Here is a 16126-nt window from a genome sequence, read left to right on the forward strand (position 1 = left end):
GCCGATGTCACTATGAATATATGTAAATATTTACGCAACGCCTTCCACTGGATCTCTGGACCAATAACCGGCCGGAACGCACACATCAGAGCGGAGATCAGCCAATCAGAACGTTCCTGAGCAAAGCACGGAGACAGTTTTACCTGGGGAGTATTTAATTGGGTGCATCTCTTCCAGTCTTGGGCATTTTCTGACTGGAGAGCTCGCGTAGTTTGGATTTTTCTTGTTGGAGCCACTTGGATAGCAGAATGGCATCTGAGGCCAGTGACTGTTCGGAGAAGAGCATCCAGTATCGGGTGGATCATTTATTAACTGCGGTGGAGAATGAGCTTCAAGCTGGCAGTGAGAAAGGAGATCCAACAGAAAGGGACCTTAAAGTCAGTTTGGAAGAAGATGAACTTTGGCAGAAGTTCAAAGAACTGACCAATGAAATGATAGTGACCAAGAATGGCAGGTATTTATTATTATTATTATTAGCATGTTTACAAACAAACTTCTGCTCGCTTCACAGAAGAAAATTTATTTTAGTAATGAAAGCAGTAGAATAACACTCAAATAAAGTAAAAATGTTCTGTAATTACCTTAACTTTTACTTTTTGCTTTTATTATCATATCAAATAATATATATAAAATATATATATTTTTAAATGTTAGGCTCCTATTTTTTTTAGTGTACAAACGTCTTTGTTTTTAATTCCATATATAGCTAGCCTATACAAGTCCAAATCCAGCTTTACTTCTACATCAGATAGCCATCTCTTTATACTTTTAACCGAATTAATTTGAGTGATGATGCTTTATTATATGTCTCTGTTTATTGATGTGATCAGGCGCATGTTCCCAGTGCTGAAGGTGAATGTGTCCGGTCTGGATCCAAACGCTATGTACTCCTTCTTACTGGATTTCGTGGCAGCAGACAATCACAGGTGGAAGTATGTGAACGGTGAATGGGTACCGGGTGGCAAACCCGAGCCACAAGCGCCGAGCTGCGTCTACATCCACCCGGACTCGCCGAACTTCGGCGCGCACTGGATGAAGACCTCAGTCTCCTTCAGCAAAGTCAAACTCACCAACAAACTGAACGGAGGTGGTCAGGTTCGTGGACATTTATATGGTGTATAATCTAATGTGAGATGTGGAATAAAGTTTAGTCACCATTTTTGTGCGTAATTCAGATTGTTCATTATTTAATTTAAATGTCCAGTAAATTGTCCAGTACTGAAAGTTGAAAATATATCCCGTTTTTCATAGATTATGCTGAACTCGCTGCATAAGTATGAGCCCCGTGTCCATATCGTGCGCGTTGGTGGTCCACAGAGAATGATCACCACTCATTCGTTCCCTGAGACACGATTCATAGCAGTTACTGCCTACCAGAATGAAGAGGTAACGCGTCTTTTTATACCCTGAATAACAAAAGCGCAAAGCCTAATAACACATCCGTAATTTTCTCTTTTAGATTACAGCTCTTAAAATTAAATACAACCCATTTGCCAAGGCTTTCCTGGATGTCAAAGAAAGGTATGGCTAAAATAAATAAATACATCAAACTTTTATTAAATATATATTCTCTATTGTGCAGAAATGAGTTGTCACTTTTTACTCCAACTAAGAGGTTTGAAAGAAATTGTTGTATAAATATACTTTTAGTGGTCGTAGTATAAAATAAAAATGTATAAAACACATAACTTACCCTGTTATAATTGTAACAAATGTATGGGAATGTATTCACTTTTTAAGATAAAATTCAGTAAAAAATGTCCTAGATGTTTGAAGTAGGGAACCCAGTCTCAAGTAAATGCGTATAAATAGTACGCCAAATAAAAACAGAAAGCCATGGTATTGATACGGAAAAATTGACTTTGGCGTGCATATAATAGGCAGTTTTCGTGTGCATATGATACACATCCACCCCACAACCCTAATTCTACCCATTACGTATCATAAGCACGCCAAAGTCAATTTTAGCGTATACCCAGATAGCACACATACGTCTGCAAGATGTCTGTTAAAGATCTCTTGATCTGGAAAGCATCTGCTGTCTACAAACGTCTGGCAGATGTCTTTAAGATGTCAGTTTTACATACATACTAAATCATAAACATCTTAAAGACATCTATTTGACATCTAAAATGAAACGTCCTATAGAAGTTTTGCAGATGAGCAAACACCCTAAAAAATAATGTAAATGCAGACGTCAAATAGACGTCTCCGAGATGTATGTGTGCTATCAGGTAAACAGTATACGCCAAATCGAAACATAAACTCATGCTATTTATACGCACTTTCATGAGATCGGGTTGGAGCCATGTGAACACTGTTGAGGAGTAGGCCTATTTGTATGGTAAAAAACGAAGAACAAGAAAGAAAATAAAGAAGAAAGAAAAACAAGGATATATCATTTTATACTCTTTGTTTGTTTGTTTTTCAGAAGTGATCATAAGGACATAATAGAGGATGTCAGTGAAAGTCAACAGTCTGGCTATTCTCAATGTAAGAGCAAAATGATATTAATCATCATAATAATAATCATCATTTGGATTTAAGTTATTTCACAATTCTTTATCAAATGATGGCTGATGTCATCAGGTTTATATTGTGCAGCTACAGTCCTATCAAATAAAGGCAAAAACGGCAAAAATAAATATTTCAAAAAGGTTTATGTTGTGCAGCAGTTCTGTATTTATAATAATTTCTTACAGTTATGTGCAAAAGGAATTTCCCATTGACTCTTATTTTACTGTTGGTCTAGTGAGTAGCTGGTTTCTGCCAGCCACAGGCTCTCTCTGCCCTTCTGCAAATCCTCACTCACAGTTTGGCAGCCCGCTGTCTTTGTCCTCATCCCATGGCTGTGAACGATACTCTTCTTTGAGAAATCACCGATCCACACCATACCCCAGCCCATACGCCCACCGGACGACCTCTCCCAGTAAGTTACCCCCTCCCACAGTCACTCCACACATGCAAATACTGTAAAAACACAGAGTTTAGTTTATAGTTTTATGCAACTATAAAGGCATTTTTAGCAAGTAAAATGCCTTTTATGGGGAAATGGGGAAGTCGTGGCCTAATGGTTAGAGAGTCGGACTCGTAATCCAAAGGTTGTGGGTTCGAGTCTCGGGCCGGCAGGGATTGTAGGTGGGGGGAGTGAATGTCCAGCGCTCTCTACCACGACTGAGGTGCCCTTGAGCAAGGCACCGAACCCCCAACTGCTCCCCGGGCGCCGCAGCATAAATGGCTGGCCACTGCTCCGGGTGTGTGTTCACTGCTGTGTGTGTGAATTTAGGATGGATTAAATGCAGAGCACGAATTCCGAGTATGGGTCACCATACTTGGCAGTATGTCACTTCACTTTTAGTGTAAACATGCCGCTTCAGGTCATGGGACAGTGTCTTTTTGCAGTGAAATATTTACAGATTTTTATATAGGAATAACTTTTATATTGCTTGTATTATTTCAAGATTTGGACCTGACAGCACCTGCCCCCTCTTTGCTTTCAGTGAATAGAAATGAAATGTTGGAGAGTTTGTCCTTTAAACTTCTTCCATGAGAGTTATAAATGAGTATCTTTTGGGTGAACTGTTCCTTAAATGAGCCACTCAGGCAAGTTTGACTCACTGCAGAGCGTCCAACATTCCTGCAGCTTTTGTGTTTGAGTTGACGCTCATAAACAAGGCAGGCTGGTGGTGGAATGCTGACCCACACTGGGTTTTGAAGCCTCAGCCTGGATTCTGATTCTGTTGTTTGTATTGCAGCTGGTTACTCTGAAAGCTCCACCTGTCTGTCCATGCTGTCGTCTCATGATAACTGGTCCAGTCTGCAGATGTCCTCCCACTCCAGCGTGCTCCCGATGAGCCACAGCTCTCCCCCAAACTCAAACTCCAGGTGAGATCACACACTTCCACTACAACTTTATTACAACAAAGTGTTTTTATTATAATTATTATTATTTATGAAGTAATTAACAACCTACCACATGAATTGCCTTGTTTCTTTCTTGAGGTCTTAAACATTTCCATAAGAAGGTAAAACCACAAATAAGATCTCTTAAGTGTGCCAGTTGTTTCTCCTAAATAACAACAACAGATCAACTGCAGGTTTTTACTTAGGTTTCCTGCTTTCCCTTAAGAAAAACACCAATAATCTCACATATGTCTCTTATAGAGTTTCAAAAGAGCAACAATATCTCAATTAAATCATGTTTGGCTAATCAAGTAGATCTACTTTGCTTCAGCCCAGTAAGTGTTCATCTTATTAACAATGTAAAAGTTGTTCTAATGTTTACTTTATAAAATAAAAAAGACGTGCCACTGACTGAAAGGGAACGTTTTACAATACAATGTATACTAAAAGTCATGGAGTATATGTGTTCAATAGGTTTGTCAACAAGGTTTTGGACATGCTGATAATTAAGAGGCCTTAGAAAGTTGTGTATCAAATATGATAAAGTATAAGATTTATAGGGTTAATACATTAGGTTAAAAATGAAGCTCTAGTAACTTTTCAGCACACTTTTCCATATTTCTGTTTCTAGTTTGAAAGCCCCTGCTCTGATTAATACAATTTTCCTCTGGGTTGTTAAATTCATATTAATGGAATGCTGTATAGAACTAAAAGCTCATTATAATTATTTGTTTTCCTGTTTGCAGTCAGTACACCAGCCTGTGGTCCGTAGGGAACTCTCCTTTGACCCCAGTGTCTCAGACTGGAAGTATGAGCAGCAGTCTGGGCTCCCAGTTCCTCCGCGGCTCTGCCGGTCACTACAGCAGCCTGGCTCACCCAGCTTCAGCGCCCTCTTCTGGCTCTCCTTTGTATGACCCCACTGCTGTGCCTGAGGTGCACGAGGCTTCACAATATGACAGTTCAGCACTTGTACGCCTTCCTACAGCCTGGACCCAAGTCACATCACCCTCTTTATAGGACATCTACCCTACGGATTGATTTAAAGCCATGTACATCTATTATTGGTTTCATGCAATAGCTTTTTGACACCAACAGCTTTACATACAAAACTAATTTCAGGACTTGTATTCAAAGCTAAAACATGTGTTGACCTAACTAATATCTTGCTATAAAAACTCACAGCTGTAAACAATGTTATATTATTATGTCATTTAGTACTATTTGGGGTTTTTAAATGCAAGTCAATATTTTATGGCATATTGTACATAACAGCTATTTATATATTTTTTGAAGGATACTGTATGTGCACAGTTGAGCAGAAAATCTTTCGTAAAAAGTGTAAATGTTATTTTTTTTTTTCTTTTTGGGGTTGGAATTCAGAATGCATAAAAATGCAGAAGTGCCTTGCATTATTAAACACATTTCTGTACATTTATTTAACAACTGTTATTTTTCTTGCTGCATGTTTAATTTAATTTAAGGTTTTTACCAAACTTAAAGTTAAGTTTTTACAAAACTTGCTAAAGTTTAACAGATTTTTTCAAAATAAATAAATAAAAAGGAAACATGAATATCGCTGTGGGAAAAAAATGTAATAATCATGAAAAAGAAAATACTTATTTGAGTTCTAAGTGTATAAATATGTCAACTGATTAAAAAAACGTTATTAGAGCTATTATTCTATCCCAAAAACAAAAGGGAAAAATATATAACTAATATATTAAATGCATGTATGTAAATTAATGCATACCATAGATGGATAAAAACTTTTAGATTAACATCAATATAGTTATGTTGTGTCCTTTAAAACTAAATATTAAACCTATCTTTACACGTTTTATCTAAAACATTTTGCAGACATCACATCTGCATGTTTTGTGCTTAATTTCAGTTGAACAAGCAGTTATTTTAATTGGACCTATCCTTCTTAAGAGATTGCTTAGACCTCATGGATACTTAGACGTCATTGCACCTTTTTTCCCCAGGACTTTTATAAGTGATTCTGCACCCAGCAAGTCAACGCTGTGTTCTGCTCTCTCATGTGAAAATTCCCCTCACTTAGGTGAGGAATTGCATCCATCTTCAGACACTCCAGTTGTTTAACAGTGGGGCCAGAAGGAAACATGACTGATTGCCAAACCTTTCCAATGTCAACACAGGAAAAATACTGTGGTCTCTAAGAACTATGTAAGTGATTTTAATTTACACATCCATGAGAGGGGAAAAATTAAATCAAGCTGATTACTTCTTTTCCCCCACTGTCTAAACAAATTATAGGACAATCAGAATTAAATTACGAGCGTAATACGGCAGTGAAATATTGTTAGTAATAATAGTGTGACACTGCCACATAAGGGGCTGTATTAACTGCTCTGCATGTAACACTATATTTGTGTAGCAGAGTTTTAAATGGTTTTACATGTTACCTTTCCATTTTTAACTCCAATTAAAATGATGTGTTTGTCTTTAAAGAATGGGACTCTAACTGTCATGTGACAATCCCTTGACAGGAAGTAGGAAGTGGACTTTCACATGCTAAGTATAAAAGGAGCATTATGGCATAACAGCAAGGAGGACCGACACTTAAATGAAACTCCGTAGACGTCATCTATTGCCTGTATTGTGAAGTACTCTTGGTGGACCCTTACCCTTCCAGGACTAACACTTCAGAATCAGAATCAGAATCAGAAAGAGCTTTATTGCCAGGTATGTTTGCACATACGAGGAATTTGTTTTAGTGACAGTAGCTCCACAGTGCGACAGAATGACAGCAACAGGACAGGACACAGATAATAAAAAATACAAAATTAAAATTAAAAATTTAAATAAAATGAATAATGTACAAATATACAAAAATGGACAATGTGCTAAATAGCACAAACACAATATACAAAATAGACAATTCGGTATGTACAGGTATGTTAGGTGCAAATTTGAAGTTTAATAAGTATGTGTGTAAAATAAAAATAAAAAGTATGATAGTGTTGTGTGTTTCATGAGCTCTTAACACTGTTAAGAGTTCAAGTGTTCATGAGATGGATTGCCTGAGGGAAGAAACTGTTTGTCTGGTCGTTCTGGTGCACAGAGCTCTGTAGCGTCGACCAGACGGCAACAGTTCAAAGAGGGAGTGTGCTGGATGTGAGGGGTCCAGAGTGATTTTGCCAGCCCTTTGCTCACTCTGGATAGGTTTTTTTTACTGGCGAGGGACAAACTGGGAGAAAAAGCTAGAACAAAGAAGTCCAGCTGTCCTCAGTGTCACTCCTGCAGCCTGCACTGGGCACCTGCTACCCCAGTTCTCATCCCATTTACAGCACAGCATAACACCACTTCTTCCAGAGATGACAGCGGAGATCCACCATCTACAGAACCAGAAACTGGAACCATCTACTCCAGATTGCCATTTTCCAGAGAAGAACTACTCGAGGCCCAAGCTGACGACACCACCATCATTCACCTGAAAGCAACTAGCACTTCTCCTACCTCCCAACACTGAAAGCTCAAAGTACACCACGTCCAGAAGGGAAGAGAACACCTTCAGATGCGACCCATCATTCCTGGAGCTCTGGTGGCCCAGTTGTTGCGCTGCTTCCATACCCAGACATCCGAAAGGCATCGTGGAAGGGTGAAGACTCTCCTGAGGTTTATGGAAGTCGCCTGGTGGCCGTCCATCCGGAGGGACATCTGGCAGTTTGTGGGCGACTGTGATCGATGTAGGAGGAAGGAGAGGACAGGGAAAGCAAGGGGCAGACAGAGGTCACAATCTCCATACCATCATCATTCTTCTATTCCTACCACTCTTCCAACCCATTCAGCACACCCAGGAGCAAGGAGGCACCAGGAAGGACTGCATACCAGAGAGACTGGGTCTAATGTGTACCAGGGAGGATCAGCGCTACCTGTCCCGGTTTACACAGTCTGGTGGAGAATCCCTCCTCTTTTTAGTGTCTCCTCTGCCTCCTCCGTGTTTCTAGTTCCTTGGTGGGACGGCCAGGCTGTACCTAACTTATTACAAAGACAATTTTATACACACCGGAGGAAACCCACAATATGGACTTTATGATGTGGCAAATTCCAAATGGGGCTAGAATTCTTTCCCTCATATGCCGTAGGCTGGGGGAGTTGTCTATGTGACACTGCCACCTAAGGGGCCTGTATTAACTGCTCTGCATGTAACACTATATTTGTGTAGCGAGAGTCTGCTTGATTGCTCCTGTCTGCCGTTCTGCTGAGAGGTTTGCGATTATAGCTCCGTGTAGCTTCGCTTTCTGCTGAATTTTACTATCACTCTCTGTTGTTTAAAGTGATAAAATATAACTTAATTCCCTCCATATTTCTTATATTATCTATCAAACTAATCTGACTAATTTTATCATTTGCTTTTAATCTAAAACCGCGAGTGCAACGCGTGTGCCATGCGTTAGCTTTCGTTAGCCACTTAGCTTGTCATTCGCGTTTCCACTTGCGTTTCTATTCGCGCCTATTATTGTTTTCATTTTTCACGCTCCTTTTCATCTCTCTCTCGTGCTCCGTTTGAACTCACGAGTTCATCAAACAACAGTGGTAATTAAATCATTCCTCTATCACGGTGAGTAATGGCTTCTCCTTCTCTTGTTATTTGCACTTCATGTCACATGTACAGATTATCTCTCTCTGTCGGCGACGATGGATTCACATGTGACAAATGCAGGGATATAGTTAGGCTGATAGAGAAGATTTTAGAACTAGAGACACGCATCCAAACTTTAACTGAGGACAGTAAGAATGTGAGGGCTGTAGATACGGCTTTGGATGCGACTAGCTCAGCGAGTCATGTACATTGTTTGGTTCCAGTAGAGCCCGTGCAGCAGGGCAACTGGGGGACAGTGAGGCGGCCTAGTCGCGGGTCAAAACACCAATATTCCGTTCCGATCAAAACATCAAACAGGTTCTCCCCACTCAGTGACGCACCCACTGAGAAACCTGATGAAAGTGCTCTAGTTATTGGCGATTCTTACATTTACATTTATTCATTTAGCTGACGCTTTTATCCAAAGCGACTTACAATTGCTATATATGTCAGAGGTCGCACGCCTCTGGAGCAACTAGGGGTTAAGTGTCTTGCTCAGGGACACATTGGTGTCTCACAGTGGATTCGAACCCGGGTCTCTCACACCAAAGGCATTGGTCTTATCCACTGCGCCATCACCACCCATTCTATTGTACGGAACGTGAAAATAGAGACACCAGCCACCATAGTCAATTGTTTACCGGGAGCCAGAGCGCCTGACAATCTTGGCAAATTTAAAAGTGCTGACTAATGCTAAACGTAAATTCAGTAAGATTGTTATTCATGTCGGCGCAAATGATGTTCGACCTCGCCAGTCAGAGATCACTAAAAATAATGTTAAAGAGGTGTGTGAACTTGCAAGTACGATGTCAGACACTGTAATGTGCTCTGACCCCCTCCCTGCTTACCGTAGTGATGAGATTCATAGCAGACTGTCGTCACTCAATGGCTGGATGTCTAAGTGGAGCACGCAGAATAACATAGGTTTTATAGACAATTGGACAAGTTTTTGGGGCAGACCTGACCTGTTGAAAAGAGATAGTGTTCATCCCTCCTGGGGTGGTGCCGCTCTTCTCTCTAGAAATATGGCACATAGTCTTCGAGTTCGTACTTGACTAACTGGGGCCCAGGTCAGGAAACAGACAGACTGGCTAAACCGACCGTGTGCTAGCCGCCTCATGTCACAGAAATCAGTTAATTCTCAGCACATAGAGACTCTTTCACCTAGATATCACACTATAGAGACTGTGTCTGTTCCCCGAACTAGAAAATACAGAAAACATCCAAACCAAATTAAGAGTAACAATCTAACTGATGTTCAACAAATAAAAAATGTTTACAATACAGAGAAACAATTTAAAACTTGGCTTACTGAATATCAGATCCCTTTCTACAAAAGCACTTTTTGTAAATGATTTGATCAATGATCATAACCTAGATTTGCTCTGTTTGACAGAAACATGGCTAAAACCAGATGAATACATTATTTTAAATGAGTCTACACCCCCAAGATTATTGCTATAAAAATGAGCCACGTCCAAAAGGTAAAGGACGAGGTGTTGCTACAATATATAGCAATATTCTCAGTGTTTCTCAGAGGGCAGGCTTTAAGTATAAATTGTTTGAAGTTATGGTGCTGCGTATAACATTATCTAGAGAAACACGTGTTAGTGATAAATCCCCTGTGATGTTTGTACTGGCTACAGTATACAGGCCACCAGGGCACCATACAGACTTTATTAAAGAATTTGCTGGTTTTTTTTATCTGAGTTAGTACTGGCTGCAGATAAAGTCTTAATAGTTGGCGATTTTAATATCCACGTCGATAATGAAAAAGATGCATTAGGATCAGCATTCATAGACATTCTGAACTCTATTGGGGTTAGACAACACGTTTCAGGACCTATTCATTGTCGAAATCATACTCTAGATTTAATACTGTCACATGGAATTGATGTTAGTGGTGTTGAAATTCTGCAGCAAAGTGATGATATCTCAGATCATTATCTAGTCTTGTGTAAACTCCATATAGCTAAAACTGTAAATTTTACTCCTTGTAACAAGTATGGTAGAACCATCACTTCTACCACAAAAGACTGCTTTGTAAGTAATCTTCCTGATTTATCTCAATTCCTCAGCATATCCAATAGCTCAGAACAACTTGATGATGTAACAGAAACTATGGACTCTCTCTTTTCTAGCACTTTAGATACAGTTGCTCCTTTATGCTTAAGGAAGATCAAAGAAAACAGTCTGACTCTGTGGTATAATGAGCACACTCGCACCCTAAAGAGAGCAGCCCGGAAAATGGAGAGCAGCCCGGAAAATGGAGCGCAGCTGGAGGAAAACAAAACTAGAGGTATTTCGTATAGCTTGGCGGGAAAGTACCCTATCCTACAGAGAAGCATTAAAAGCTGCTAGATCTGATTACTTTTCTTCTCTTCTAGAAGAAAACAAACATAATCCATGGTATTTATTCAATACAGTCACTAAATTAACAAAAAATAAAGCATCAACAGGTGTTGGCATTCCCCAAGAGCACAGCAGTAATGACTTTATGAACTACTTTACTTCCAAGATCGATACTATCAGAGATAAAATTGTAATCATGCAGCCGTCAGCTACAGTATCGCATCAGATAGTGGACTATAGATCCCCTGATGAACAATTGCACTCATTCTCTACTATAGGAGAGGAAGAATTGTATCAACTTGTTAAATCATCTAAACCAACAACATGCATGTTAGACCCTAATTCCATCTAAACTACTAAAATAGCTGCTTCCAGAAGTCATAGATCCTCTTTTGGCTATTATCAATTCATCATTGTCATTAGGATATGTCCCCAAAACCTTCAAATTGGCTGTAATTAAGCCTCTCGTTAAAAAAACACAACTTGACCCCAAAGATCTAGTTAATTACAGGCTGATCTCAAATCTCCCTTTTCTGTCAAAGATACTAGAAAAGGTAGTATCCTCACAATTATATTCCTTCATAGAGAAAAAGGGTATCTGTTAGGAATTCCAGTCAGGATTTAGACCGTATCATTGTACTGAGACTGCTCTCATTAGAGTTACAAATGACCTGCTTCTATCATCTGATCGTAGTTGTATCTCTTTATTAGTGGTACTAGAGCTTAGCGCTGCGTTCGACACTATCGACCACAACATTCTTTTGAATAGACTAGAACACTTTGGTGGCATTAGTGGAAGTGCCTTAGCATGTGTTCAAATCATACTTATATGACCACCATCAATTCGTAGCAGTGAATGAAGAGGTATCATATCGATCACAAGTGCAGTACAGAGTACCTCAAGGCTCAGTACTAGAGCGGTTACTGTTCACGCTTTACATGTTACCTTTGGGAGATATTATCAGAAGACCTGGTGTTAGCTTTCACTGTTATGCTGATGATACTCAGCTCTATATTTCTTTGTGGTCTGGTGAAACACACCAAACTGAGAAACAAATGGAATGCATAGTCAATATAAAAAAACTGGATGACGAGTAATTTCTTACTTATAAATTCTGAAAAAACAGAAGTGTTTTTCTGTCGAAGGAGGCCGGGACACCTGGATGAGCCCCGGGGACATATCCCCAGTGAAGACCTCGACTTAAATGCAATAAAACTAAAAAGAAAAGAAAATAACTAAAAATATAATAAAATACCTGACTACATAATACTATTATTGTTAGAAATTGCAACAATATAAAATAGAAATAAATACATTTATACATTTAAAATTAAAACAATAAGTAAACAATAAATAAACTATTATCTCCTGGCCAGAGGAGAACTGGCCCCCCAACTGAGCCTGGTTTCTCCCAAGGTTTTTATTTTCTCCATTCTGTCACAGAGGGAGTTTTGGTTCCTTGCCGCTGTTGCCTCTGGCTTGCTCAGTTGGGGACACTTAATTTCTAGTGATTATCGTCAATTTGATTTTGCAGATACTATTTAAACTAAACCGATCTAGACAATGACATCTCTGAATGTAACTTAACTGAAAATTGAGTGTTTAATCTTATTTTTATACATTACTGACACTCTATCCTCCAATTTGATACTGTTAAGTGCTTTGACACAATCTGTATTGTTAAAAGCGCTATATAAATAAAGGTGACTTGACGTTTAAATGGTTTTACATGTTACCTTGTCCATTTTTAACTCCAATTAAAATGGTGTGTTTGTCTTTAAAGATTGGGACTCTAACTGTCATGTGACAATCCCTTGACAGGAAGTAGGAAGTGGACTTTCACATGCTAAGCATAAAAGGAGCATTATGGCCTAGACGGCATCTCCATGCTAAGCATAAAAGGAGCATTAAGTCCATAGACGGCATCTCCTGCCTGGATTGTTTAGTATTCTTGGTGAACCCTTACCCATCCAGGACTAACACTTGCACTTGGGATTACAACACTTTGGATTGTATATACACTGGTGAACACATTGGACTATCAACACATTGGGAGTTGCCTCAAGACTGTTTTATGGTAAAGAACCAACAGACTCTTAGCGTTTAACAGTCTAAGAACTCTTTGTATATGTTGTGTTGTTTCAGTTCTGTGTTATTTGTTTGTGAAAATACATTTTTGTTATTGAATATCTGCCATTTCATTGTCTTTGTTTACACCCAGTGAACCAGTACGGCAAACAATTCCCCTGTTAATTGTGTTTGCTCGGACGATAGGGCCGAGTGTTACAATAGTAACTGTGTTGTTCAGTTAAATATAATAATTGTAATAAGGTCTAAAGTTAATGCAATGGGAGTAACAAACTCTGTTACAGATGAATGAATGAATGAAGCATTTTTGTAGCGCTTTATTGTGTATTGCTATACACCCAAAGCACATTACAATCATATAGAGGGTCTCTTCTCAACCACCACTAGTGTGTAGCATCCACCTGGATGATGCGACGGCAGCCACAGCACAACTGCGCCAGTGCGCTCACCACACACCAGCTACAGGTGGAGAGGAGAGAGAGCCAATCAAGTGGATGGGGATTATTAGGAGGCCGGGACACCAGGGTTACATACCTACTCTTTACGATGAGTGTCATGGGATTTTTAATGACCACAGAGAGTCAGGACCTCGGTTTAACATCTCATCCGAAAGACGGTGCTTTTATTGACAGTATAGTGTCCCCGTCACTATACTGGGGCGTTAGGACCCACATAGAGCACAGGGCGCTTTGCACAAGCACCCCTTGCTGACCTCACTAACACCTCTTCCAACAGCAACCTAGTTTTCCCAGGAGGTCTCCCATCCAGGTACTGACCAGGCTCAGCCCTGCTTAGCTTCGTGGGCAACCGGTCTTGGGCTGCAGGGTGATATGGCTGTGGCAGATAATGACAAATTGCTGTTTCTAATCTTTCTATTAATTATTATGATTGTCCGCAGATGGCAGGATAGCAAAAATAGATGGAAATCACAAAACTGCACTCATATTTAACATTTTAAAAAATGCCAAAGTGTCCTACTTTACACACTTCAAAGACATGATTTCACATTTAATGATTTATTAATGATCAAATGCCATAGACTTTGTAGCATATATAATAAAGTCATGTTTCTATTATGTTTAATAATTAGTTTTAAAGTGTTTTGAGACATCCCCTTGAACATGAGTAGACATCACGATTTAGTTTTTACAGACTTTCTATATTTAACACACCCTAATTCTGCACCAGCTTTCTCTGCTGCCCGTAAAAAACTACACCCATAAAAAATACATACAAATATGTGCTTCACTTATGAACTGGCGTGGTGGCCATATTATGAACAGCGAGGCAATGGCGCAGGTGTTGCACTAGTCAACTCTGTTAAATGTTGCCACACAAACATGCTCCTCCCGCACTCACTTTAGTGCAGCCCATAAAGTAGTTTGACTAATCCTAGAGCTTGTCTTTCCATAGCAAACAAAAAGCTGAAATGAGAGTAACACTTACATAAGTGCGTAATGCCCTTACTGGACAAAGGGTGAGCAAACCCCCCTGTTCTGTCTGTGAAGAAAAAGGGGGTTGAAACTGAACCATCTCTAGCACTTGATTTTTATACAGAGGATTAATCACTTTTGGCAAAAGGCAGGGTTACTCCACAGAGACACCCCTGTTCCATCTGATTTCCAATGTAGACAGTCGTGGCTAATGGATTGAGCACACAATTCTCCTACCCTTTCAGCAGAGTAAATAGCCATGAGGAAAGTCGTCTTCAGGGACAAAGTTTTAAAATCTGCATCAGCCATTAGTTCATAAGGGGGCTTGGTGAGAAAGTCTAATACGAGAGGCAAGTCCCAATTTGGTGCCTGTAAAGTGCGGTTTGGACAAACTATGATCTCCCTTCAGAAACTGGCATACCAAGGGACGTCGGCCTAATGGCTGGCCATCAACCTCCCCCCGCCATGAAATGCAGAAATAGATGAGGTATATACCCTGATTCTACTGGCTGCTTTGCCTTGGTATAGTTGCCATTTAATGGCATAATTAGCTCGAATAGATGGGGCTCTAGCGTTGTTCAGAGTCTCATGCACAGTTTCATCTAGCTGTTGAGGAACAGGCTCTGCAGGGGCCAGACCCACAAGCGCAGGGCCATTGGGTTTGGATGCCAAATCTGCCCTTCTTTTTGTAACAGGAAATCCACTCGTGATGATAGCTGCCATTGATGGCCCTGAATCCCCTAAATGATATATAGAAACTATGGCTTTCCTGGCCAGCATGGAGCAGCTAGCAGAATTGTGTAATGACCTCCTGTGGCCCTCTGAAGGAATTGAGGGCTCTAAGGAAAGAGGGGGAAAGCTGTCGGCTACTCTTGTGACAGAGCTGTCTACAGATACATCTCAAAAAATTAGAATATCGTGAAAAAGTTAATTTTTTCTTGTAACTTATTTCAAAAAGTGGAACTTTCATATATTTTAGATTCATTACATGTAAAGTAAAACATTTATTTTAATTTTGATGATTAATTTTGATGAAAGTCAAAAATCAGTATCTCAAAATATTAGTCAAGTCAATATTATTTGAAAGGGAAGTGGTGTGTGGCCAAGTATGGTGACCCATACTCAGAATTTGTGCTCTGCATTTAACCCATCCAAGTGTACACACAGTAGTGAACATACACCCGGAGCAGTGGGCAGCCAATGCTGCGGCGCCCGGGGAGCCAGAAATAAAGGCTTGAAATATTTCACTCTATGTGTAATGAATCTATATAATATATGGGTTTCACTTTCTGAAATAAGTGACAAAAAATATTGACCCTTTTCATGATATTCTAATTTTTTTAGATGTACCTGTAGGTCCAAGCTGCCTTCTTGTACAGTGAGAGACAATCATCTCTGGCAATGGGTTGTTTCCTTAATTGGACACAGAAAGATCTACCAGGGCTATCCCATATCGGGCCCAATTTTGGTCAACCACTTCTGTGTGTAACGGCCACTCCCCTGGGAGAGGCCCGGTCCTGGACAGAATGCGGCCACTTTTGCATGACTGCTGCACCTACAATGTGGATTGGTCTCAGTGAGGACAGGTGTTGCCATGCCCATGGTAAAATATATGTTGCCACCTGAAGGCATCTTAGTGATTTCACCCCTCCTTGGTGATTTATGCGCTAAAATACAGAGTTACTGTTCAGTCTTATCAGTACATGTTTGTGGCATACAGCAAGATGAACAGCCCTCAGTTTG

General features: G+C 39.9%; 1 protein-coding gene across 1 annotated transcript; it reads left to right on the forward strand.

Annotated features, from left to right (window-relative positions):
• Positions 1–239: 239 nt before the first annotated feature.
• Positions 240–4920, forward strand: LOC306882196 (T-box transcription factor T-like; the record flags this gene model as incomplete). Its single annotated transcript, XM_079436675.1, has 8 exons — positions 240–454; positions 831–1095; positions 1252–1386; positions 1460–1521; positions 2432–2493; positions 2753–2929; positions 3756–3885; positions 4650–4920. The coding sequence occupies exons 1-8, from the start codon at positions 249–251 to the stop codon at positions 4918–4920; spliced, it is 1308 nt and encodes a 435-aa protein (XP_079292801.1). The 5' UTR covers positions 240–248.
• Between the last annotated feature and the right edge of the window lie 11206 nt (positions 4921–16126).

Source organism: Barbus barbus, assembly GCF_936440315.1.
Source record: "Barbus barbus genome assembly, chromosome: 16".
In the NCBI taxonomy this organism is placed as follows: Eukaryota; Metazoa; Chordata; class Actinopteri; order Cypriniformes; family Cyprinidae; genus Barbus; species Barbus barbus.